This window comes from Xenopus laevis, chromosome 4L (genome assembly GCF_017654675.1).
Source record: "Xenopus laevis strain J_2021 chromosome 4L, Xenopus_laevis_v10.1, whole genome shotgun sequence".
In the NCBI taxonomy this organism is placed as follows: domain Eukaryota; kingdom Metazoa; phylum Chordata; class Amphibia; order Anura; family Pipidae; genus Xenopus; species Xenopus laevis.
The window spans coordinates 100,797,800-100,824,568 of NC_054377.1; the positions used below are offsets into that span (position 1 = coordinate 100,797,800).

The 26,769-nt window shown below is 37.0% G+C and overlaps 1 protein-coding gene across 3 annotated transcripts in view; it reads left to right on the plus strand.

The window, feature by feature from the left end:
• tgfbr3.L (transforming growth factor beta receptor III L homeolog) overlaps positions 1-22,803 on the plus strand; it is a 115,871-nt gene extending 93,068 nt beyond the window's left edge. For all 3 annotated transcript variants that reach the window (XM_018258580.2, XM_018258581.2, XM_041590540.1), the window contains 2 exons: positions 1,421-1,528; positions 19,432-22,803. In XM_018258580.2, the coding sequence (XP_018114069.1) occupies positions 1,421-1,528; positions 19,432-19,550 (227 nt within the window). In that variant the 3' untranslated portion in view covers positions 19,551-22,803. The remainder of the gene's footprint in view (positions 1-1,420; positions 1,529-19,431) is intronic.
• Positions 22,804-26,769: the final 3,966 nt, after the last annotated feature.

Sequence of the window (26,769 nt, forward strand, 5' to 3'; positions counted from 1 at the left end):
TCTGTAATAATAAAACAGTAGCTTATACTTGATCTCAACTAAAGGTGGCCATAGACTCAAAGATCCGCTCGTTTGGCGACATCGCCAAACGAGCGTATCTTTCCCCGATATGCCACTAACGGCATGGCTATATCGGGGGTAATTCGAACGTTCGGCCGTACGGCCGAACGATCGAATTACGATGCGCCAAGGGGCTCCGACGGGTCGGTCGGTTAAAAATCAAACCTTCCCGATCGATATCGTGGCCAGATATCGATCGGGAAGACCCGTCTGAAGCCCCCATACACGGCCAGATAAGCTGTCAAATCGGTCCAAACAACCGATATCGGCAGCTTTATCTGCCCTTGTATGGCCACCTTAAGTTATAATTAATCCTTATTGGAAGCAAAACCAGCCTATTGGGTTTATTTAATGTTTCAATGAATTTCTATTAGACATAAGGCATGAAGACCCAAATTACGGAAAGATCCGTTATCCGGAAAACTCCAGGTCCCGAGCATTGTGGATAACAGGTCCCATACCTGTACCAGTAAATCATCTTAAATATTCTCATTTTAAGAACAACCTTTGCTCTGATTGAGAAAATAAATGCTTTTATGCATTGAGATTAGTTATCCATCTTTCTTCTGCCCATTCCTACTGTTCATCAGTGTGGAAGTATATCCTAGTGCCTGAAATCTGGGGATTCAAGATAAGGGTATTTCCATCACTCACTATTGAGCAACTTAAAAAAAACATGTACGTTTATTAAAAAAAGAATTGCTAGCTTAGTTTCCATCAAGTAGAAGGAAACAAAAATTAAGAAGTTTATTTCAGAATAGATATAGATCCCATACTTGCTAGTGTATATCCATACTTAAATGTTGTTTCCTTTTAAACATTTCCATGCTTTGGATATCAATAAAGTGAGTCTCTGACTTTCTTTGTAAAGGAAGTATTGTAGGATTTCATTTCAATTGTGCATATACATGCCAGATTTTAAGAACAATGGATTCTATTTCTGTGATTTCTGTCCTTTCCTGACATCACTTATTTTACAAGCAATTCCGCTCTCCACCTACAAATGGGAACAAAGCCAAGTAGGTTTTGTAGGTTACAGAATAGAGTTGACTTTCATGGCAGAACACATGAAAGAATTACTTAAATTGTAGTATTACTGTCAGTGTAGTATCCAAAGGCCATTGCTATTAGGTTCCTCCACAAGAATTAGTTTTTCTTATTAATGCAATGAGACCAATGGTTTATAAGAGATATAGGTAGGGAGTTTACCAATAAAAACAAAGGAACTGCAGGTACAGCACATGTTATTTACTGAATTCTATGTAAAATAATTAATATAACAATGTTATTGGTTGTCTTGTGCACAGAGATGAAATTTAAAAACTTTTCAAATGTTTGTATTTTGTTGTTTTTTTTAAAGCGATTTTCTATGGCCTGGATACTCCTACAGTTGTAGGGATTGCATTTGCTGCATTTATTATTGGAGCACTATTAACTGGAGCATTATGGTTCATCTATTCTCACACAGGTAAGTAAAGAAATGGTTTACTCATTTTTTTGGTCCAGTAACAACAATTTATAGTTTATTAGAATGAAAACTGCCTGGTTTGGATTGTTAGGGATTCCTGCAATGGCCAATCTGTGATTATATTCTTCTTTCCAAATTATCACACACATGAGCATTGGAGCATTACAAAAAGTGCAACCACTATACAAGCAACATCTCATTATAAAACCAAGAGTGTGAATTTGAAATTAGAACTCTCATGCTCGTCTTTGGTCACAGAGTTACCAACATTAGGCTATGCCTCTTGCCAGTTAAAAAAAATGATCTCTCTATGCTGGTTTCTTGTTAGCAGAACGTTATTTTACTAGATCATCCAATTCAACCCATTTCAGTCATATAGGGTGACCACTGGTCCATAGGAGGGGCCCTGAATGAGAATTATGAACAGTGTTCATTCTTACCAAACTGGCTAACAAACCTTTTCACCTTGTGTTGTTCAGGTTTAGTCATTGCCCTAAACCTGATTATGATATCCCTAAGTCCTTGGCCGAACCTGAGTATGGTGTGGTGAAAATGACTGTGCAGAATACAGGCCATTTTAGAAAACCATTACAGAAACCATAAAGGGAACACATATAAAAGAAGGCATGATGTTCAATGTGTTTTAGGACTTTAAATTATTGCCAACACACAGTAGTGTTAGTATTCCTTAAGTAAAGTTAATCTTCCTAACATGTGGATTTTTAAGCAGTATTCCTTAGAGCAGGAAAGTGCCTGTAATTGTTAATAATAGTTATAATTATATAATAAAGTGCAAAATTCTTTTTGAGAATTTGTGTTATAGAATTATCCCAAATGTAATAACCATATGCCATTTTGTATTGTGTATGTTTAATTTTCCTTTATATTGCCTTATATAAAGGAGGGATCATTTCAGAATTATAATGCAGATAACAGACTTTATATAGAATAAGAACTTTATATCCAAGTTATTGTATAATTTTGGCTCAGTATTACATCTGGAAATAGCTAAAGAAGGAGCCAATATCAAGCTTCTATTTTTCCGAAGACTTTGTGATTCTATAGTTTGCACTGGGCTCACTTCATTGCAGATAAAAACTAAGCCTAAATATTTTGTTTTCTAATCTGCTTTTATAAAACAGCTGCAAAATGATATTTACAACAAAATGCCTTCATTTGCTTTTTTCCCACTGTAGCCACATAGCCTCACATTAACAGATTCATCCATAGTCACTGAAACAGTGCTGTGTACAGAAACGTAATCTGTTAATCCAAATTTACATCTGCATCCTTTCATATTGCACTTATTGCATACACAGTTGTAGATTAAGAAAAATCTGCTGTCGCTCTTCGTCTCGTGATGCTGAGCAATCTTCAGTATATTGTACAGCCAGCTCTGATTCTTCATTGCCAAGAAAACCATCATACGCAGACTTCCAACAGGACCAAAATAAACAGTTGAATAATGTATATTATACATTCTTGAGCCCAGCAACTAACAAAATGTGTTCCACCCTTGTGGTTTATGGGAGTGTATCCCTCATAAACCAGTTGAATTATCTTACAATACTCATTGCTTCCCTCTGCTTTGTTGTTAAAGGCTTTTTAATGGTTCAGGTATTATTCCCAAAAGAGTAAAAAATATTACTGGTGTATTTGTTTTTTTACTCTTATAAAGTGTTACAGTACACATTTAGAAAACTGTTTCCTGAGCACAGAATATGCATCTCCCTAATATTTGTTATTTATATCTTATCTGCTACATGTAGAATAATATTAACTCACATTAACGCACATAGGGTGATCAAGGCACTCTTAAAATGTAACCTTCATTAATTATTATTAAATAATAATTACAAATTTGACCAGCACTTTACTGTACCTTAGCCCTGCCGAACCATGTGCAAAACGCATGCTGTCATGTACTGATTTTTAAAAAAAAAAAAAAAAAAGGATTGCAATCAGCCCAGGCCCGGACTGGCAATCTGTGGGTTGTGGCAAATGCCAGAGGGGCCTGTTTTCAATCTCAGTCCAGGCCTGTATCAGCCTAAGAAGGTTAGAGAACATTTGGGGAGGTGTTGATTTACTTGCCCTGGGTGGTAGACCAAGGCAAGACTATCTCAAGGGACAGAAGTTGTTGAACACTGTATAAATGTTTTATGTATTCAACATTGAGGCATGAGCACAGTGCTTCATTTACCAACTACAGTAAAAATTGGGGAGGGTACTAGAACGCATGTGATTGCTAGACACCTGAGGTGCCAAGGCATACCTCCCAATTGTCCTGTTCTTAGTGGGACAGTCCCTCTTTTGACAGCTCAACCCACAGTCCCTCGTTTGTACTGGAAAGTCCTGTTTTCCTCTGCACTGAACAGGGAGAAAAAGAAACAAAGTTTCTCATTAAATTGGCTTTTGGCAGAAAGCGCAGAACAGCCACAGCTGCAGATAAGATACTTTTGAACAATTTTGAGATAAGCAAATAAGTATAAGATATAATAGGATAAGATAATAGGTCTCTTGGAAGAATTTAGACTCACAGCTTCTTCATTAACAAAACTGTAATAACTGAAAAAAACACAGAAATATCTTCAAACTTTTATAACCTGCCATATTTGGAAAAATTAACATGGTAATTAGGGTGTGTGGCCACAAAATGGGCGTGGTCAAAATGACCCCCCCCCACTACATGCACCAACTTTTTTGTACCTCTTTTTATTTCCAAAATGTTGGGAGGTATGGACAAGGTGTTAAGGGTATATCAAGCTATTTTAATATATCCTTTGGCATACCATGGTTTGAAGTAAAGGTATTTGGTAGTAAGTTGTAGCACACTGATGTGTGGAAGAGACTGCAGTAATTAGGGAGTAGGCACCTGGAAAATTGAAGTAACAGGGATGAAAATCTGCAGTGTACTCGTTTGGATATATAACTGAAAAAAGAGCAGATTTGGGTTTTTTTTGCATGTTGTAACTTGAAGGGATCCTGACATCGGAAAACATGTTTTTTTTCAAAACGCATCAGTTAATAGTGCTACTCCAGCAGAATTCTGCACTGAAATCCATTTTTCAAAAGAGCAAACAGATTTTTTTATATTCAATTTTGAAATCTGACATGGGGCTAGACATTTTGTCAATTTCCCAGCTGCCCCTGATCATGTGATTTGTGCCTGAACTTTAGGAGAGAAATGCTTTCTGGCAGGCTGCTGTTTTTCCTTCTCAATGTAACTGAATGTGTCTCAGTGGGACATGGGTTTTTACTATTGAGTGTTGTTCTTAGATCTACCAGGCAGCTGTTATTTGTGTTAGGGAGCTGCTATCTGGTTACCTTCCCATTGTTCTTTTGTTTGGCTGCTGGGGGGAAAAGGGAGGGGGTGATATCACTCCAACTTGCAGTACAGCAGTAAAGAGTTATTGAAGTTTAGCAGAGCACAAGTCACATGACTTTGCCGCCTTTATTTTAAAAAAGGTGATGTGTGGCAAAGCTCGCTGTTTTTTACACCGCGTAATAAATATGCCCCTTAGTTTGCCTTACTACCTTATTTTGTGGCTTTGAATCCTTACACTTTAATATTCAGCTGTAAGCAGGAGCACAAGATAATCATGTCAACTCGAATCCCAGGTCTGCTTAATCATTCACAACAAGTCACTCTGCTTTGCTTCCAAACCTCATGCAGACCACAGCACCAAAGTGGTGCATTTGTGGTTTGTGATGTCATTGGTGTATGTGAGGCGGAAATTTCAGACATCCTCGGCTTCATTTCATTTGTTTTTTCAGAGAAAGAAAATTTGGAAGAAAATATGAAATTGCATAAGTCTGTAATATACGGTTGATCGCTGGGGGGTTGTGCAGGGGTAGCTGGAAAATGTTTTTTTGTTGCATAGTGGCCAAATTTAGGAATTTCACCCACTGTTGTTCTATTATTAGTTATATTATTACTAGTAAATATTGCATGGAATTGCATTTTCTGTAGTTGCCATGTCCATAGTATATTATACTTATCCTTTCAGTCTCCAGCATCACATTGATCTTATGAAAATAGGTTATCAGTCACAGAAGAAAACAAATGCATGGTAAATAGGCTTTTGCATAATAAGTACCATTAGCATATGCTAATTGATAATCCTACATAGAGGCTTTGTGATATTGCAAGGTGATTTAAAAAAAAAATACATAGCAGAGAAATGCAAATAAAAATGCAATACAATCAAATTATCCTCCTCTCCTTTCAACTTAGATGAACCTTTGCACTTCTCTGCTACTCTGAACCCCCTTCTCCCAACCCCAAATCTAAACTCATTCACATCTGTTCAGAAGGGCTTACTTGGAACTTGTGCAGATGTTACTGGAATACAGTTTGAGTCAGTCTGGGCAGTACATGTGAGTTTCAAATTTCCATTTCATTACACCACAGCTCAGGGACTGGAGAAGCGAGTGACTCTGTTAATTGTGCTGAGTGCTGGATCCTAGTTTGAAGGGCACCGCAGGATATGAAGTGGTTTACAGTATTGAAGGGAAGTTTAAAGGCAATCTGTCTGCCAAGTGCTGCTGTGCCAATAAAGAATTCAGTATTACTGTAAACGGTTTCTTGTACCAGCCAAAAATGTAACATTTTTAATAACCGTAGGTCTCCTATTTTAACCAGCTAAGTGTAAATAAAAAAATATCCATTTTTGTATGTATGTATTTATTATTGTTATAAAATTAGACAGTGAAAATAAATTAATCTAAGCTTAAGTGCTTAGTACACAGATGGGTTGACAATCCTGACCCAAACAATACTTACAATCTATTTTTTTTATTTTTTTTTATTCATACTCAAACAGATAGAATTCACGAGGCTTGAGTTTGCTGATATACTTCCACAGCTTTATTCAAACTCTGTTTCCTTAACTCACAACATTTTGTAAAGTTATATGTGAATGTTATAATTGCAATATAAAAGGATGCTTTTCTGCCCTTTTTTTAGATGGTATAAAGTCAAGAAACAACATCTATTTCTGTAGCTGTTTATTCTGACAGTTTGTACCAACATTAAAGTTTGATATCACCATTAGGGTTTATATTGCTTAATGATGGAAACCAGCAGGTCACCTGCACCAATGGGAAGCTAAGCTGAAACAAGTGTTTTTGTATTTTATAGTTATTTTTGCGTGAAAGAGCGGGAGCGGAATCTGGGGATTGAAATATAGGGGGTTATTTACCAAAGTCCGAATTTATCTCAATATTTTTCTGAAAAAAACTCAGACCAAATCCGCACAGGGTTTTTGGGCTTATTTATTAATACAATTTCCCAAAAATTTAGTATGCGGGAAAAAATAGTGAAAAAAACAACTTTTTCAGATTTTTCATCCGATTTTCACAATTTATTCAGAGTTTTCACCCGAGAATTTTGCCTGAAAACTTCGGGGTATTGCCAAAAAAATCATTGGGACTTCTCCTATTGACTTATGTGCAACCTCGACAGGTCTGAGATGCCGGATTTTCAGATTCTGACTTTTCCATCCTCGGGGTTTAATAAATTCCCGAAAAATGTGTGATTTATTTTTTTTTAAAAGTCACGAATAAAAAAAAACAATTTGCATTCGGAGTTTAGTAAATAACCCCATAGTGTTCCCCTTTAAACCCATACCCACATATGTCATAAAAGGCACTAAATTTTACCAAAAGCTGTAACCCATTGCAACCAATAAGGTGTTTGCTTTTAAACAGGTGACTAGTAAATTCTATCAGCTGATTGGTTGTTATGGGTTACTGCTCCTGGGCAAACTTAGTGCCTTTTATTATAAAACCCCATTGTCTTAGTGGCAGCCAATCTTCTGTGGTGAAGCACTACTTCACTAGTTGTCTATTAAGCATTCAATCTCTGATAAATAACTTTGCTATTTTATTTATAGTGAGGGGCCTCCTCTTTAAATCAGGGTGTGAAGGGCAGTGTTGAACAAAGGAAGAATGTTTAATTATTATATTGGTATTTGATAATGGAACTTGAATGAGATGTGCAAAGGGATAATATATGCTTCATAAAGTTTGACTCATTTTATAAAATGATTTAGTGAATGGAGATGAGATTATAGTAAGAATATATACCGTTCAACAACAATTGTTAGAAAAATATGATTATGTAGGGATTTAACAGCTGCTTTTTGTATTATCACATACAAGTCTGTTACATTAAATTTCCTTTAGGGCAGTGTGGCAGCGAATGGGGTTACAGCATGAACAGTAATCGGTATGGGACTTGGGTGAAAGCTAATCAAACTGTTCTGGATGCTGTGGAAAAACACTATAGCAGAGTAACTGTTGTGGCATTATTCCATTTATAACTTAAAAGTTAAAGACTGTTTATGTGGATGGCATTCTCTGAGTCTTTAAAATCAGAGGAGGATGAAATAAATGGTGGGGGCGTATTTGCACTATGTTTAGTAATGGTCATAGCTTCCTTTAAAGGGTAAAAACAACATCAAGAATCTGTGTGATGTAGTGTTTATAAGCACAGTTTTGAGTTTGAAATCACATTGATGTTTTACCTCTCTTAATTGTTTGTTGTCCTCTTATAAAGTAGCAGTGGTATATTGCCAGACTGCAGAGTTTTAGGAAAACAACTGGATTTTTCTCTCAAAACATGAGACTGTTTGGTAATGTCTAAATGTTCTAAATAGGCCTATGACATGGTGGGTGGATATGTTAAATGCCATCAGAATTAGCATGAAACACTGTTCATACCATTGGCATTTTTAAAATTAACATTTTGCATGCTAGGCTTAACTTTTTATAAAGTATAAGGATGATTGGATTATGAAGATGTGTTTGTATCTTTTTTGACTGTGCTCTTTGTTTTTTCCATTTTTTCCCATGTATTTTAATAAGAAATACAAAGAGCTACCTTTTTAGTCATATAGGTCACATATAGTATTAGATAGAAAGTGAGAGAATTTGGATTTTACTGTGTGTTGCTTTGTTTTTAAGAAATGATTATATCAGCATCTAGCAAATATAGTTGTATGGCCTTTAGTCTGTAGGACAAGTCACCCTCTAGCTGAACAATACAACTTAACATATTTGTTAAAAATGAACAAATTAGTTCAAACATATAGTTTAGAATGAATGCGGATCCTTAAATGCTAGAAACCAAAATCTGTTATTCACATTAACAGATGGCATATGAGTCATGACATGAACTATCTGTTAATTAAACTAATGGGTGGTGTTTCCTTAAACATGGAGATGGTGTCTGTGTGACTCAGAATCAGGACGAAAGGGACACTAATGTTAAAAAGCTTGTTTCTCTTGTATAGAAACATTAATATCCAAAATAAAAAATAAACACAACTGGCAAACTCAAAGAGAGAGTATTGGTTTTTAGGATTCTAAGGAATAATGTTAGACACTAACTTTGAAATAATCTGTCATTATTGTACAACCAGAGTTTTATTGCAAAGTGTGTCAGTCCCCCAGTGTTGCTGCCATATCTACTGACCTAGGCAGTGCCGGACCTACAGCTAAGAGCACCCAAGTCCTCCCCTGGTCTTAGGCCACATGATATTATCTGGCTGTGTTTTTGTCAAATATTCTATCATTTTCCCATATTTAAGTGAATTATTATGAGATTCTGAATGTTGATACAGTGGTACAATACCCATAATTAAGAAATTAAAAGGGATCCAAACTTACAATTTGTGGTGTACCAAAAGTACCTCCAAGCCTCCAAGTGTTCATTAGTGGAGTACAAAACTGCTGCGAGGATGGGTGCTGGGTGGGGGAAAATCATTTTGTATGAAGGGCCTTTCAAGTCACAGTACTGGTGGGCCCTAACATCACAGTCACAAGTGTGCATCCCTTTTATTTCTTTATTCTGAATATCGTACATGCTGAGTAAGGTGACCTCAAAGAGGACTGCACTGACTGTATATACTCTTAAGAAAAGCCGTAGTGAGTGGATTGAATCCTATTCACCTGTTTGATGATAAAGTGGTAACAGTTGCGTGTCTTTTGGGATTTTAAGCTGCATGCTTGGGCATGTGTACACAATGCCAGTGCATATAGCAGACATTTTTATCTAGACCACGGACCCACAAAGTGATACAAGATATAAATACTGTATATATTATATATAGTAAATAAAGAACTCCCTCTTGTAAAGTATAAGGAGATTATATATTACAGAGGAGTTCCATGACCAGGGCCCGAGGGTAAGGGGGGTCTGGCCACGCAGCACTTACTTGATTAGGGCCCCTTGCTTTCTGAGAGCTGCTAACTTCAGAAGGCAGGGCGGGAGCACAGGGGGAGGTATCTTTTGTCCATTACTTTCCCTTATTGGTCACAGAGTTTAAGTCCCGGTTGAGCTACTCGGGGATTGGATAGCTGAGGTTTAAACTTCCCCTCCAGCTCATCCAATCACCATGACTTGAAATTCTGTGACTAATAAGGGAAGAAGATGCTGTCACTGGAAGAAGATACAGCCACATGTGCTCCTCTCCTCCCTTCTGTAGTTGGCAGCTCACTTACAGCAGATGGGCTCTGCTAATAAAGTGAGTGTAACATGGCAGGGACCCCCTAAAGGTAACCCTTTGTGGTCCCTGCTGTGTGGTGGGGCCCTGGGCAACAATTTTTTTTTAAACTTCTGGGGGGGCAAGTTTTTTAGTTTTTTTTTACATTTTACGTTTAAGGGGGGCCCTGGCCACTATTTTCCTAAAACTGTGGGGGGGGGGCCTTCCACCAATATTTTTTTACCATGTGGGGTCCTAGCCACCAATATTTTTTAATGGGGGACCCTGACCACAAATGTTTTTTTTAATGGGGCGCCCTGACCACCAATATTTTTTTATTAACATGTGGGAACCCTAACCACCAATGTTTTTTTTTTTTTACTGTGTGGTGGGGGTGGACCTGTGGGGTGGGGAGGGCGTACCTGTAGGAGGGGCTTGCGCTGGGTTCCCAGGAAATTTTGTCGTTTGGGGCCCTGCGATTTCTGATGGCTGCCCTGTCCATGACCATATAAAAACATGAGGCAGAATGCCGAGTGCTTTTATACAGGTCATGGAACTCTGAGGTAACTTCTAATATCCTCATATTTTGCAACTGGGGGTACTTTATTTATTATAATACACAAGTTTCTGTGAGTCATGTGACAGAAATGACATCACTAAACTCTAATTATAACCAATGACATCACTAAGCACCGTTTATAAGGATATCATTTACAGGATATTCATGGCTCTTGTGTATTATATAAAGTATATTTTCTTGTATGACCGAGTGGATGGTTCTAAACCATATATTTACAAAGCACCTTAATTTAAAAAATTCATGTAAGATTATCTTCTCTCTCAGCTGGTGCTGGTGCGTGTAAGTAAAAACTAATGTGTTGTGGATAAATTTGTGATTATTTATGTGTAACTTACTGGCAAAATAATAGCAGTATACGCATATAACCGTTTATTTTATACAGGGGTGTGAACTCATGTCATTGGCATCATTAAATGAAAGAGGCAAAAAATAAAAGATCATTCATGGGGAGATGCCTAAAACTAGCCTTACCATTTGCTCGAATAAGCACCCTTCTGTTCCTGCACCCGGAACCACTGCGTCGGGCTGGTTGCCGACACATGGAGCAGATTTCAGCATTAAAATGCAGGAGTATGCATATCGGCGCCAAAATCCGTTCCATGTGTCAGTACCCGGCCCGATGCAGTGGTTCCGGGTGCAGGCACAGAAGAGCGCTGATTCGAGTATAGGAGCTGATTCTTAGTCTGCGGCAAAGTAGAGATGGATAATAAGAAGAGTAGACAGGGAAGGTTATTTTTTCAAAAAGAGAATTAGTTTAAGGAAAATATATAAAATGATACAATAAAAATGTGCTTGAATTCTTTATGGCAGCATCCTCTTGTATTTTTTTAATTCTGTTGGGGCAGTGCCTGCTGTCAAAAGGAGGCTAAACATCAGGTTTGCAAGCAGTGTTTCAAAATAAGGACCTTGGAAGTCTACTGTTGTTTTGTAAGAAAGCCACATGGGTTTGTGACAGCTGGGAAACCTATTTGTGAGCTTTGCTGTCTGGAACTTATAATTGACACATGCCACAAGAATCTGGCCCCAGTCTCAAGGATACAGTGTTGTAAACAATGGGATACAAGTTGGATCTATGACATCTGTGACAAAATGTTCTGTTTTCAGTTGTAAACAAGATTGAGAAAAAAGGAGCTGTTTGCAAAGTGGAGGCCAAGGTGGAAAGTATAAAAGACTGCCATGTGTTTTTGCCCACAATGCACCAGGCAAAATTAAACCACTCCCTGTTTTGTTCTTGAAAGATAGATAAATCCTTTTTTTGTACTCGTGTGCAAAAAGGGCTTTACTGTCATTTAAACACTGTTATTCTTTATATAGTGCTAACATATTCTGTGCTTTACACAAGCAGCACACCAGTATCAGGTGTGGATCTTCATTCGGTAGTAGACCCAGCAATGCCCCTGGCAGAAGTCAGGTTTAATCCAGGCCTATTAGTCACCTGCTTCTACCTAGGGAACACATTTTCAAAATATATCAAATGTAGCATTTGCTACATCCTTTGCTTTGCAAAGTGTTGCTGGCTAATTCCCATTATGAGTAAAATAGATATATTGTTAGATAGTTAACGTAACACATTTCCATAATTGTTTTTCTCTCATGTAGTCCAGACACTCATTGCAACCTTCTGTGCAAATATCAACTATTTCATAGTGTCTGAAGTGCAAACTAGATGATCTACTCTAAAAGCAAGATCGACTTGTGGACTTTATCCAAATAGCTAAAGGTTTGTTTGATAACAAAACAAATGACCTAACATGCTTTTAACTTCCAGTGAATACTTTAAAATAGGCAAGAGGTAAAATGTCATCATGTCTTGAAAGTCCAAAACTAAGTTTTGTGTTCAGCAAGAAATTCCACGTCTGAAAATATGTTTACTGTTAGAGTCAGAAATAAAAACATCATCAGAACCATGGTAAAATCACCTCTCGTTCATCTTAAGTGTGACAGCCAGATTACTTTAGCATCCAGTTATTTAGCCAGATTACTTTAGCATCCAGTTATGCATTGGCCGGACACTTCTCCAGCTGTGCACTTCACAATGATATAAGATCATATTTATAAATAACCTTAACTTGGTATGGAATATTTTCAGTTTAACAGTTGATATAAACTTTTGTAAGGAAACTCGTAGTAATTAAAGGGCTAGTATATTCCATTATACACATTTGTTAAACATGTGCACAATAAGTAAGGCTTGTATTTATTGTAGCGCAAACCTTATTAATAAAGCCCATGTTGGAAGAGGATGTATAAAGTCCCTTTAAGATGTTAGCAAAGGGGTGGGTTTTGAGGGAATAAATAAACATGCAGGGTAGGGGCATATTTCACATTGTGTGTAACTAAGGGGAGGAGAACAACGCAGTGAATGTGGAATGTGTCCTTAGTTAAAGCTTGCTATGTAATGTTGGGAATGGTTAAAGAGGGCTTTATTGTTATTGAGTCATAGGAGAATAGATTTATTGTGGAGCCAAGATGCAAGTTAATGGTAGACAAATAAGGAGAAAATTGGAATTGATCCAAGTGGTATGAAATTACTGAACAATATAGTTCGTACTTCTCAAATTCCTGTAGGAAAGTCCCTATTTGGGCAACTAAAAGGGGGGGGGGGTGGCTCACTATGAGCTGAGGTATGACTGAGTATATAAGGTATAATAGCCTTTCTCTAGCAATATACAACAGTGTTCCACGACACAGATATGAGTTATGGGAATTTTGATATTGTTCTGCATATTAAGAATTCATAAAGATTTAATTAGTGTGTTAGTCCTAATGTAACATGTGTGAGGAAAGGGAATTTACAACCTTACCAAAATATTGGCACTCCCATTGGAATCTTATCTTCTTTACAAGGAGCCCATAGTATCTGATATGAAAGCGCCCTCCTTAAAAAGCCTATATTTTCAGTACAAATATATCCACTTGCTGTATTCCCATGGAAAATATAACAATTTTTAACACATCAGTAAGGGTGTTTTATGAATATAGGTACACTTTTTTACTTGAAAAGTTAACATCTGGGCCAGTAGGGTCGTTAGTGCTTGAAAACAAGCCACACCTTCAAGTCCAAGCAGTTAGCATGGAATGTAAGGGCAGTGCCCTAAAGGGTACACACAGGGCCCACTTTAATAATGCTTGAGCCTTAGGGTCCAAAAATCATGCAAGAGTTCCTAAACTCTTGTGTGTTTCTTTCTTTGAATACCTTGGCTTCCTGCCAATTCAGGATTTCCCCCCTGAGCTGAGCTCTATTTTATGTTGGGAAAAAACCCTGATCAGCAGGAAGCCAAGGTAAGGAAGAAGCCATACAAGAATCACTTGGTTTTTGGACCTGAAGGCTCGTGCATTTTTAAATTGGCCCTTTAGTGGCAGAAATCAATCTTGGTACTCAACGAGTGAACTTAACCAGTATTTATTTCGTTACCCAAGAACATAAATACAGCAGTGATGCTGACTCATAGCAACTACAAATATTGTATGTAAAGCAAATTCATATTTTGGTTATTTATATTATAATAGCAAAGCAAACTTCTTGTACAGTAGAAAAGCTCAATGTGAAATATGAGTTCAATTTTTGAAACAATGAAACAATAATCATTTGGCATACAGTACAGAGTAATTTGTGGTATGCAGTGGTTTATTTTCTTAGCTAATGGTGATTTTCCATGAAATAAATTAGCGTTTTTCTAAAACCCCATTGGAATAGAAAAAAACTGCAATTATACTCAAAGATGAAAAGAAAATCTGCCTTTTTTTCCTCGAAAACTAGTTACAAAAATGTAGATGATCTAGGACTCTGTTTCTTAACCTTGGGTCCCCAGATCTTGCTTGACTACAATTATTTTACATATATTCAAAGGGTTAAAGCATGCTGGGATTACATCTGGGGACCCAAGATTAGGGATCTAGGGGGACTGAGATTTTCTTTTTTGGCACCAAAATTTCAAACAAAAGATGAAAGAGAGGCATGAATATCTCAGCTATATGCTCCCTGTTACATTAGGTTATATTTGTGTGTATATTGCAGGAATCGGGGTGGCTGGGTGTTGCATTTATAGTATTTAGTCACCCCATGTAATAAGAACATCTGATAAAATAACTCATGAATGTTAATTTATTAACCAAAGGGGAGTTTGAAAACTATTGGCTAAAAGCAATTTTCAGCTTCTTGCAACCCTTTGGCATCTGGTTGTTTAACTTCATTTATCACTTGTATATGTGCACTGTAATGAAAGTATTAGTAACAAATTCACCATCTCCATCAATAATGCCATTAGTTCTTAAACCAAAGGAACGTTCTTAGTGGCCTACGGTCCTTATGAGATTTATTCACGACGTCCAGATGTCCAATGCGTTGAACTGGCCTTTGTACTTAAAGGATATTTTCCAGAAGTCTGAATGGACTAAGAAGGTTTTTATAATTTCTGATTAAATATACTCTCATGGCATCAGTCTGTGTTTGGCAAATGGAAAAGCAAATGCTCAGACTTCCTGGACAGGGAGTAACATCAGGAAAGTGCCAAATGATGAATAATAAAGTACATGTAGTTGCATCCAGCTTGTTTACAGCGCCTATAAATCACATGTTTGTTTTCTTACTTAGACTTTACTATGATTTAACTGCCTTAAATGTAGTACAGCTAATTGTGCTTAATGAATCCTTATTAGTTACATAAGATAAGGATCTAGTATGGTTTTAACTTATTATGTGCTCAGAATATTTCTTGTTCCTCTTTAATACTTTTTACATGGGCGCTCTATTCACTCTGTGCTGCATTGACACAATATTGTGGTGGGTGTTTTGTTTCATGCAAGCATTCCGTATTACCTCTATGCTTGCTTACTTATTTAAATATCTTACATACTAATGCCTGATACTAGCTACAGAGGACTCATAATCCTAAAATATCCCATTTATTATTTGTGAATTTGAATTCACAATTGCGAATTGGGGAATAGCAGTCCTTTTTACTCTGAGTATAATAATGCTGCCCAAGACATTAATGTAGTCTTTGACCTTAAAAGCAGAAGGCAATTTAATTCAGCCTATGCTAAATCTGTATGATGCTAATATGCTCCTTCTTTCAGTAGATTTCTGTTTCCAGTGCTGTTATTTCTAAATATGGTTCAGTCTGTTATAGTGTACCTGCATGTTCTGCAGCCTTTGATGACTACAATAAATTACACTGTTTATTAATTTAGTAACATTGAGCAAAATATTTTCTACCTCCCAGATCAGATATTTTTTCCCATCTAATTGCAGTAGATCAATAAAAATTGACTTTTTTTCCTATGGGTTTGTTTCCCATGTTACTAAAAAATCATTCTGTAGAATCATTCTGTGGTCATCTATTTTTCCTGTTTAATTTAGAAATATCAACAATTGGTGTTATTTCTTGCATTAAACATGACTATGAGAAGCCCTCTGTATAATAAACTGTTCATTATCTCAGCACTTAACAAAGGCTGCAGATGGGGGAAGGGAGGGGGTTGTTTATAGAGAGGCTTCTTAGTGGACTGCTAATATGTTTTAAGCAGCTGATATGTGTCAGTTTCAATTGTAAGGTATATTAAAAACCATAGACGTTTCCTAATTAAAACAGTGGATAAAAAGTATGATAAGCACAACCCATATTTATTAAAAAAATATTGAAAAAAGGGCTAGGCTGCCCTTTTAATCATGGCCAGTGCAAAATAGTGCAGTAAACAGCCATCATCAATTTGAAAAGCTGTTAAAAACAATGGGTTCAGTTAGGTTTTAGGATCATTGTGGTCAAATATACTGTTATGAAGGCAGTTGGAATGTCATCCATAAAGCATGGTAGTACTGCTGCTTTTCTATTTAAACACAAAAATTTATTTTCAAAATTAATTCTACATTATTTTTATCTGCCCGCATATTTGCAAAAAACTAAGATGAAACGGATAAGTATGGCCCTATAACTTTTCAGAATTCCCTTATGTTTAATAAAATTATTATCTTAAAATGTGAGCATACTGCTGCCAATTTTTTAGCCATTTCTGTACATTTCTGTTAGAGAGACCCTAAAGCAGAGGAGCATAGATGTTTTCACCCTACATGATTTGCTTATGTTTATCACTAATGCTTCTTCTCGGAGCATATCTACAACAAATCAATCAATACTGATCACTACATACAGTAATTACCATATCAATGTATCAACTGTAATTAATTTTTTTGTGATTTAGCAGCAACTATAGAACTGTTTACATTTTCCCAGCTTTATAGCCAGCAGCTCAGCATAGAGGAATGTTACGGCAAGCGTTATTGTTGCTTTAGTGATAGGAGGCAGTGGACCTAAAACAAGCAGAGAGGATAAGAAAAATACACTGTTTGTTGCCTTCAGCTCAGCAGAGAATGTTGGGTCCGTTCTCAAGTTGCAGTACAGTTGTGATTAATGTGATCCACTTAGCTGAGACTACTCTGTTATAGCTAAGGTTTCACTGACCGCCTCCATCCCCCCTCCAAAAAAAAAATTAACAGTGGTGAGTGTCAAACATTTCTGGAACGCAATGAATAAGTTATAGTAGGTTATCTGTCCTCCTAACCCAAGCTCTTTATGTTATAATGTTGCAGCCTGGTATCCATTGTGTATATTTGATATTTTGTGCGGGTCTTGAACCATTTACAGAGTTTGCCTGGTTTGTACAATGGTTGACAGTAATGTTGTAACAAACCCGTCATGCAAATAATCTTAGCCAGTTCCTACATTCTGCTTTCTTGGCACAGATGTTTCAGGGGCCCTGGAAGGGGACTGAAACTTGCAGTGGTTAATGTATTTAGATAGTAGTACTGTCCTCTTTTGTATATGTGCATAGAGCAATGCTCTAGGGGTCATTCTGCCACTAGCAGGTCTAATTAAGAAGAACTTGGTGTGTTATTACATATCTATATGTCTTCCAGTGCTGGGGGAAATATCTTGTTTATTGGTAAATTGATACTCTTGGCTTATCTACTGCAATTTTCCAAACAATTTGAGTAAACCTCACTCCCAAAAGGAAAAAAGTATGTTCTAGGAAAAAAGAGTAAAACATAAATGTACCAGTTGTTAAAATAACATGTAAATAGTTAATGCAGGCCACATGTCTGCAGCGTATACTGTATGCTTCCTATGTGTGGGCTTAGGGTTTTAGATTTCAAGCATTTGGTGTTGCCAGCATCCACTTAGCTGCTACAGAAGGGGCACAACAGAGATATTAAAACCTGCTGATGTGGTTGTATCAACTCATGATTAACAGCTGTACAAAACTTTATTTTGTACTCAAAAATTCTTATAGCTAACAAACAATATTGATATATGTCATATGTATGTGTGCTCACAATATCGAAAATCACTAAACTTGTAGAGAACACTCAGCAATTTGCAATACATACTAGGCATCCTTTCTGTAACAACAAAAACATTTTACATATAAAATCAATGGATAAAGAGAAGCAATCATTATTTAAAGGTTGTGCTGTCTATTATTTTGAAAACAAAATTGCTATGTTGCTTGCTATTACTGAAACATTCCAGCTAGACAATGGAACAATGCCATCTCTACCTAACAAACACTTATGTTGCAACTTCCAGACCATTGGGTGATGCAAAAATGTATTCACCAGTATAATGATAGTCACAGGTTGGAGACCCTGATTTATATAGACATTCATATACATATAACTATGGTTGTCTTATAAATGATAGCAAAAGGCTATTCTAGCTACATAGGTACATTTTCACTTTTGTTAGAAATCATTATGCCCAGAGATCATTTTATACCGGTACAGGTATGGGACCTGTTACCCAGAATGCTTGGGACCTGGGGCTTTCTGGATAAGGGGTCTTTCTGTTATTTGAATCTCCATACTTTAAGCCTACTGAAAAATAATTTAAACAAGGCATAAACCCATCAGGGTTGTTTTGTTTCCCATAAGGATTATTTATATCTTAGCTGGGATCAAGTGCTAGGTACTGTTTTATTATTACAGGGGAAAAGAAAATCATTTTTAAAAATGTGAATTAATTGATTAAAATAGAGTCTATGGGAGACGGCCTTCCCATAATTTGGAGCTTTTTGGATAACGGGTTTCCGGATAAGAGATCCTATGCGTGTATTATACATGATGTTATGCTGCCATGAAACAAATGTCATCCATAAACTACATTAACTAATCTTATAAATTACTAGAATCCTTTGCTCATTTGGTTTTACCCAGCCAAAATTTTTCTGTAAATGGTCAGTACTAAGTCATTCTGAGATAAACATTCAGCACACTGTTTTGAAATCTTTGCTCATAACTACATCTGCATAAACTGCAAAACAGGAGGAGTGCCTGAGCAGGCCCTGAAGCATTTCTTATTTACCTTTCCAAGTGGCTAGGGGAAATGTTTTTATGTTGTTTAAATATGTCGAACAACGGCTACATTTATGAAAGATAAAAAAATAATTATACGCTATGAAAATCACTAAATACTGGAAAGTGACTATAGCTAGTAAGGGACGCTTGAAGTCTATTACACAACAATAAATTATTTATTTAGGTTATTATCCTCAGCAAGCAGTTAATTGGTTTTATTAATGAGCACTTATCACTTTTACAGAGGAAATGAACAGTAAATGCCAGGTGGCTGTCTTGCTCCAGTTGAAAATAGCACAACTTCGATAAATCCTTTCCTAGCCAAATATTTGAGAGGACATAGAATAGAATAGATGCTTGCTTGTTAACTTTCATTTACACATATTTCGTGGAAATTTACCCTGCCTGTGTTAGAAACAACCTGTTGTTGAGTTTGTTTTTGATTCATCTAAAATCTCTGTACTTTTCTTTTGCACTTTCTCAGGTGAAAAGGCAGAAAGGCAGCAAGTCCCTACGACCCCACCGGCTTCGGAGAACAGCAGTGCAGCACACAGCATTGGCAGCACACAAAGCACCCCCTGTTCCAGTAACAGCACTGCCTAACCCAAGTGAAGGGAAGACTGAAGATCAACGTGAAGGGCAGGAGTTCAAAGTCACTGTTTGTTGATATTACATTTCTAAGCTGGAAAGATTTATTTGGCTTCTTTCTTAAAGGGAAGAGAGAGATCTCAGTGTAACATCGCCTGATTTTTGTTTTTTTCCTGGTTGGATGCAGTCTTTGGACCTGTCCGAAGCTTTTCATGCCAAAGAGTGGTTATACTACTAATTATGCAGTGTGTAAACCTGCAACATGGGTTCCTTGGCTCTCAATGTGAAGTGTGTGCCAGTTTAAATAATGCTGCTTCTGTCCTTTCAACCTGCATCTGAGCTCCATGGCTTTGTATACCGCTGAAATTAGAAAAAGAACACCCATATGGTATATTCTGAAGCTGCCATGGGCGCTCTAATGCAGTGTCAATATTTAGCCACTATAAAGCAGCACTTTCTCTAATGGTTCTTTATTGCTGTTTTGTTGCTCTTCATGCAACTTTCTGTGTTTATTTTGACCTCTTCAGCTCTATGCATTTCTTCCTGGACCAATATTGCCCAAAGTTCAGTCTCAGTAAGCATCTGTTTATGTAGAGTATGAGCAACAGCTTCTCTTAATGTGACTGTAGAGACAGGGCCACATAGATAAAGCTTTAATGAGTCTGCCTGCGGCACTTGGAAAAACACTTTACTCTCCAAGTGCCTTTTCATGAGAGAGCTTTTCCAGGTCTCTGTAGTTTTTGTTGTTATGATACAATAGAGAGGCTTTGGATCTTGTGAGGGCAGTTTTCGAGGACAGAGGCCCTGAGATCCTCATTGTTCTTGAGTGTGGCTGAAGTCTATTGCTGAGCAACAGACATTAGCCGCCTTAGCTTGTTGTGTAACCTGATAATGGGTTTTTAACACTACCTGTGAGAAAGATTGATTGAATGTATACAAGAACCTGGAACAGTTGGATAAAAATATTATATTGCTTCTAGTACTTTTCCAAAAAAAAGGGAATTGTGGAATAGATTATATTAAAGTATCCTGCCATGTAAGCTCTAGTAAAAGAGGGAAAGAACTCTTATTTGTGTTTCATTCCAAAAGTTACACTGTATAATGGCTGCCAGTAGCTTTTATATCAGAACAGAAGGTTTAGATGCCTAACGACTCGCAATAACTCTTTTTTATTTACGATACTGTTTTCTCTGTGGCCATAAGGAAAGTAATGTATTAAAAGTACTGGTCTGCTATCTAAAATAAGAGCTTGGTAGCTTTTAATGTCAGAATTTCTCATTTATAAGGATACTGTAGGATTATCTCATCATATACCTTATATAGAATGATTTAAAGACTGAAGTTTATCTCACTGGTGACCAAGAGGTAGTTGGCAGGAATATGCTTCTGTGGCTTCTGCAGATTTGATAATACAATGATTTAGTTTGTGAATCTGTGCTACTACCTAGCCAGACAAAAAACAAAACAGTATTTTGGCTGATGGGGCCCTGAGCTGATCCATCTGGAATTTTTATTCCTGCAACCCCTGCACTCCCTTCTTCAGTATCTCTTTATGAAACCACAGACTCAAAGCCCATAGATTAATTACTTTTTTTATTTGAAACCCTTCTTATTATGTGTATTTCATCTGTTCCTTATTCTATATACTACCCCATGAATGTGTATACATACAAAATAGCTTGTTAATCATATAAAATTGTAGCTGTGATGCCCAGTGACAGTATTATAACTGAATTATTGTTATATATTTATAATTGTGATATCACTTGTATTATAAGCTATACTGTTTTGCCATCTAAAACCTATTTGTTTGAGTCATAAGACTGAAGTGCAATAATACACATCACAGCATTCCAATACAGACTCCTAAATTGTCCAAAATCCCTGTCTATGTATAATAAGGTATAATGTGGCCAATGGTTGAATTCAGTGTATAATTTCTAAGCGTGTATAGTGTCCTTATCCTTTTACATAGTTGTACATCTTCTTGGTGATTTTTAATATCCTTATTTACAGGATGGGTTATACAATCCCATTTACTGAGTGTTATATGGTTTCAAAAAGAAATATGTGATAATGGAGTAGGAGAACTTAGTGGTCAGTGACATGTACTGTGAAATAGGCACCCCAGTTGCCATTGCTAAGGATTATAGCAGGATTGCATCTGATATGCTACAACTGGATGCAAACTGCATATTGGGGGATGCTCATTCTACTAAAACAAATATTAAGGATGATGGAGTTGCAGCTTAGCAACAAATGCAGGCATGCAGTCTGTCTTTTCTCTACAGCATAGATCATTGGAGGCTTCCAGTGGAGGTCGTTGGTGGTATTGCAGTACTCCTTATGCTTCATTCATGATAAGCCTGTGTACTTATTTCATTCACTTGCATGAGTGGGGCTAGTATGTTGTGATATAGTATTATAGTGGGTTTTTTGCCATGTCTTGCTCTCTTTAACTTTGCTGCTCAACAGCATTGTTCTCAGCTTGTGCTCAGAGTTAGGAAAGCAAAATGTTGCTATCAGAGACATTAATAACCCATTGTTCTTCTAAAGGCCTTGCAGTAAATCTCACTGTGCTCATACATACAAGTGAGTATGGACCGCTGTAGTCCCAGCTCTTTCCCCTGTATCTAGTAGAGAGAGGCCGAAAAGGTCACAGTCTTGGGAGCATTATGGAGCCCTGAGTGACACCCGATAGGTGGAGCAGAGTTTGGCCCATAAATTAGAATACTACAGTGGTGCCCCTTGGTTTTTAGCTTTGCCAATGGTTCTATTAGTGCCTCTGACAGGCTGAGGAATAATATAAGCTACAGAACCGTATTGTTGGACAATCATGCGCTTTGCCTAACCTGCAGCTGAATGTATTTTATAAGCATATTCTTTGTACAAAAAAAATCTTTAAAAATGTCTTCAAAGAAGACAAGAGTCTTTACTATTCATATAGCTATATTTTACTACATTCTATATAAAAAATATATTTAAATGTTTAAGATAAATGTTACTCTATAAGATTTTTTTGTAATGATAATGTCAGTTACTGTGAATTTTAACATCCCCTTGTAAATCCCCTCTGCCTTAACGTCCATCTCATAGTTGGCATTCTCCAAAATCCTGAATCCAAATATGGGCTGGACTGCACATGTTTGTAAACACTTTAAATGTATATGTTTGAGGAAAAAAAATATTTGTATTGTATCAATTTACTTTATAAAAATATATGTCTATATTTACAGACTTAAAGATTAAAAAAAAACATTTCTTTATACAGAATGTCACTTTCAATTTATTGCCATATAATGAATGCAAACTGTTTGTCTGTACTAAAGTCGGAACATACGAAAGAGAAATGCTGTTCTTCTCCATTACATCAATATATGTTTGGAATATGTGTGATTATGTTTATATTGCTTAACTGCCAGCTGTTACAGAGTCATTTATACTGTACATCTCATTATTTGATTATATATCTGTTAGTTTGGGTTGTAATTCATTGTAAAGCTCTGAACACAGGTAACCTTGTGCTAAGTGCAATCCCCAGTATTGACATGTCAGCTCAGATCAGGGTCCTATGGAATAGTAGGACTAACAAAGGTTTTCTGTCTCAAATGTTCAGAGCTCCGATACCACTTCAAAAACAGGGACATTTTAAAGGGGTTGTTCACCTTTCAGTTAACGTTTAGTATGATCTAGAGAGTGATATTCCGAGACAATTTACAGTTGGTTTCCATTTTTTATTATTTGCGTTTTTTTAGTTATTTAGCTTTTTAGTCAGCAGCTCTCCGGTTTGCAATTTGAGCAATCTGGTTGCTTGGGTCCAAATAACCCTAGCAACCATGCACTGATTTGAATAAGAGAGAGGAGAGAACCTGAACAGAAAGCTGAGTAATAAAAAGTAGCAATGACAATAGATTTGCATCTTTAAAGAGCAACAGTGTTTTAGATGGGGTTAATGACCCCCATTTGAAAGTTGGAAAGAGTCAGAAGAAAAAAAGAAATAATTAAAAAACTATATAAAAAAAATATTGAAGACAAGTAAAAAATTGCTTAGCATAGCATACCTCCCAACTGTCCCTTTTTCGGAGGGACAGTCCCTCTTTTGACAGCTCAACCCGCAGTCCCTCATTTGTGCTGGAAAGTCCCTCTTTTCTCTGCACTGAACAGCCAGAAAAAGAAACAAAGTTTCTCACTTAATTGGCTTTTAGCAGAGAGCCCAGAACAGCTAACAGGTGCAAATAAGATACTTTTAACAATTTTGAGACACAAAAACACAGTTTAGATAAGGAGAAATATTTTCAAACTTTCATAACCTGGCAAATTTTGTAAAACAAACATGGTAATTAGGGGGTGTGGCCACAGAAAGGGGTGTGGTCAAAAAAATTGCTGCGCTACGTGCGGGAAATTTTTTTTTGTCCCTCTTTTTACTTCCAAAATGTTGGGAGGTATGCCATAGGCCATTGTAAAACATACTAATAGTTAACTTAAAGGTGAACCACCTCTTTAAAGAGATACTGACACCAGAAAGTAAACATTTTTTTTTACATCTACCATAAAATTGACTTTGCATGCTACTTTTTTTGCCGTAAAGTATTTGCCCAATGCTTTTTCATGACCTATCTGACTCCCTGTGTTCGTCTATGAGGAGGCTGCCATATTTGTGCAGCAGGAGTCCGTTAGCATTAGAAACTGACAGACTGAGATGGGACAGTCAGATTGGCAAAACAGTCAGGTGTAGGAACTTCAACTAACAATTACTTTAAAAAACAAACCTCTCTGCAATAGAAATTTTAATGTACATTCATATTTTAAAAAGTAGATTTTTAGTGTCAGTATCACATTAAGGCACATCCTGGTTCAGCAAAACCACGCTGTTACACAGGTCTGATATGGTTAAATTCTGCCCACCCAAAATCTGCATTTCATTTGGGTTCCCAGTATGCAGGTGCCCTGCCTAAACAGGGACAGTAGAGAGGTGGATGCTAGGGGATTGCTGTCCTTGTCATAGTTTATGAATTTACATGACTACACACCGGAATCTGGATAAGAGGTGACCTGCTCTAAGCCTGCTAATGTGATGTGTGCTGATGCACAAGGATTAATGTAAGTAATCACTTGATTCAGCCCACTGATTATTATTGGAATGCACTTTTTTTGTAAACTAAATATACAATATAAAGAATTGTACAGTATATCTTGAGGCTTATAGGCAAGTAGAATAGAACTGAATTTTTTAAAAGTTGGGTGTATAGGTTCTGGTTTTCTGATAATATAAAATCTAGACAAGAACCTCTGAATATTGCTTTATCCAGATCAAAACCAAATGCACCCTGCAGAAAGCTCAGTCATTAGGGTTGTCAGCTCAAGCCTCTGCCTTATTATATGCACCTAGTTGTTGCTCTGAAGCTCTAAAGAGATGAGGTGGCATCTTACTGTCTATGGCAGGAAGTTGTTCAGCTTTAAACGTTGGATTTGTGCACAGCTAGTAAAAAAAGAGGGTCATTTGCTAAATTCTGGTCAGGCTTTTTGGGGCAAAACTCAATTTTTTTTTAAAAAAATACTCAACATTTTCAGGTTTTTTTGTAAAAAAACTAAATTTTATTAAAACCATAAAAAATGTAGACCAGTTGCAAAGTTTCTCAGAATATCACTTTCTGCATCATACTGAAAGTTATTTTAAAGGTGAACAACCCCTTTCAAAATATTGCCCCCAAAGCTCCAATTTATATTGTCGCTGTATTTGTATGCAATTTGCATTGTTTCCCTCAATTTCTCCTGGATGGAAATTTTATTCGAGCATATTTTAAACACCCTTGTTTTTCCAACACGTTATTGAATGTGAAATAAACAACAACTAAATATTCCTGTGTGACATAAGCCTGATTCTGTTGCCTCCAGACAGACATGTGCATATGTTTATAGGTTTGGTGAGTTTCTCAAGTGTTATACCATAAGGCACCAACAAGGCCGATCCCATTTCATTGTTATGGTATTGTTAAAATGGGTGTCATGTATATTTTCTCACCTAGTCTCAGTGGTGACATTTACCTTTAAATGGAGCACAGAATGGAGATGGGGCGTTGGCCAGCAAAATATTGGCAAACTGCATCATAAATGTTATTAGGGGTTTCTTTTTTTTTTACCTGAACTAGTTCCAGTCAGTACAAAATCTGCTGACATTACGGCACAATCACAATATTTTCAACTCCTGGCAGCAAGTTTAAAATACTTAGGCTCCCTAGAGTGTTACCCCTGAAGATAGACAGCCATCTCTAAGACTTAGCAATTTAACTCAGCAGGTCCCAGAGGACAAATACCGTATTTTGCTGATCCTTTTCTCTTGCCCACTTCCCCCAAAAGTTTAGTACATCTGGCCTTAAGCATTAAATACATTGGGGCAAATTTACTAAAGGGTGAAGCGGCTAACGCTAGTGCAAATTCACCAGCGTGACGTCATTTTGTTACTTCGCCAATTTACTAACGGGCGCTGGCATAAATTCGCTAGTGAAGTGGACCTACTCTAGCGCTACTTCGCACACTTACGCCAGACGAAGTTGCGCTATGGCGAAGGGACGACGTAACTACGCCAATTCACTAACTTGCGCATTTTTCTGAATGTTACCTCTTGCGTCAGACTTGCCTTCGCCACCTCAGACCAGGCGAAGTGCAATAGAGTAGATAGGGATTGCTTCAAAAAAAGTTGACATCTTTTCTAAGTCCCAAAAAAGGCTGGCGTCTTTTCCTTTTTTAAGGGTGATAGGCTGAAAAAGATCATAAAGTTTTTTTGGGGGCACTCTTCCTCCCCTATATATCCTAACATATGGCACCTAAACTATACAGTGGGCACAAGTATAGGGCAAAATAACAACTCAATTTTATTTTATGAAGCTTTCCCAGGCTTGTGTAGTGTAATGTATTTGCTGCTACATATACGTCCATTGTACTTTAACTTGGCGCCGTATGCAAATTAGGCATCGCTAGCGTAACTTTGCTTTGCTTGACGAATTAACGCTAGCGCAACTTCGCTACCTTTCACCTCCCTGAGCGCAACTTCGGATTTTAGTGAATTAGCGGCGGCCTGGCGAAGTGTGGCGAAGGCTGCGCTAGCGAAACTCCGCAGGTTAGTGAATTTGCCCCTATGAGTTTATTCTTCAGTAAAAGGGTCCTGTTTTAACTTCAGTATGTGTGGCAGAATATACACAGTCGGCTTTCTCAAAATTAGGACCTGTCTGCAGTT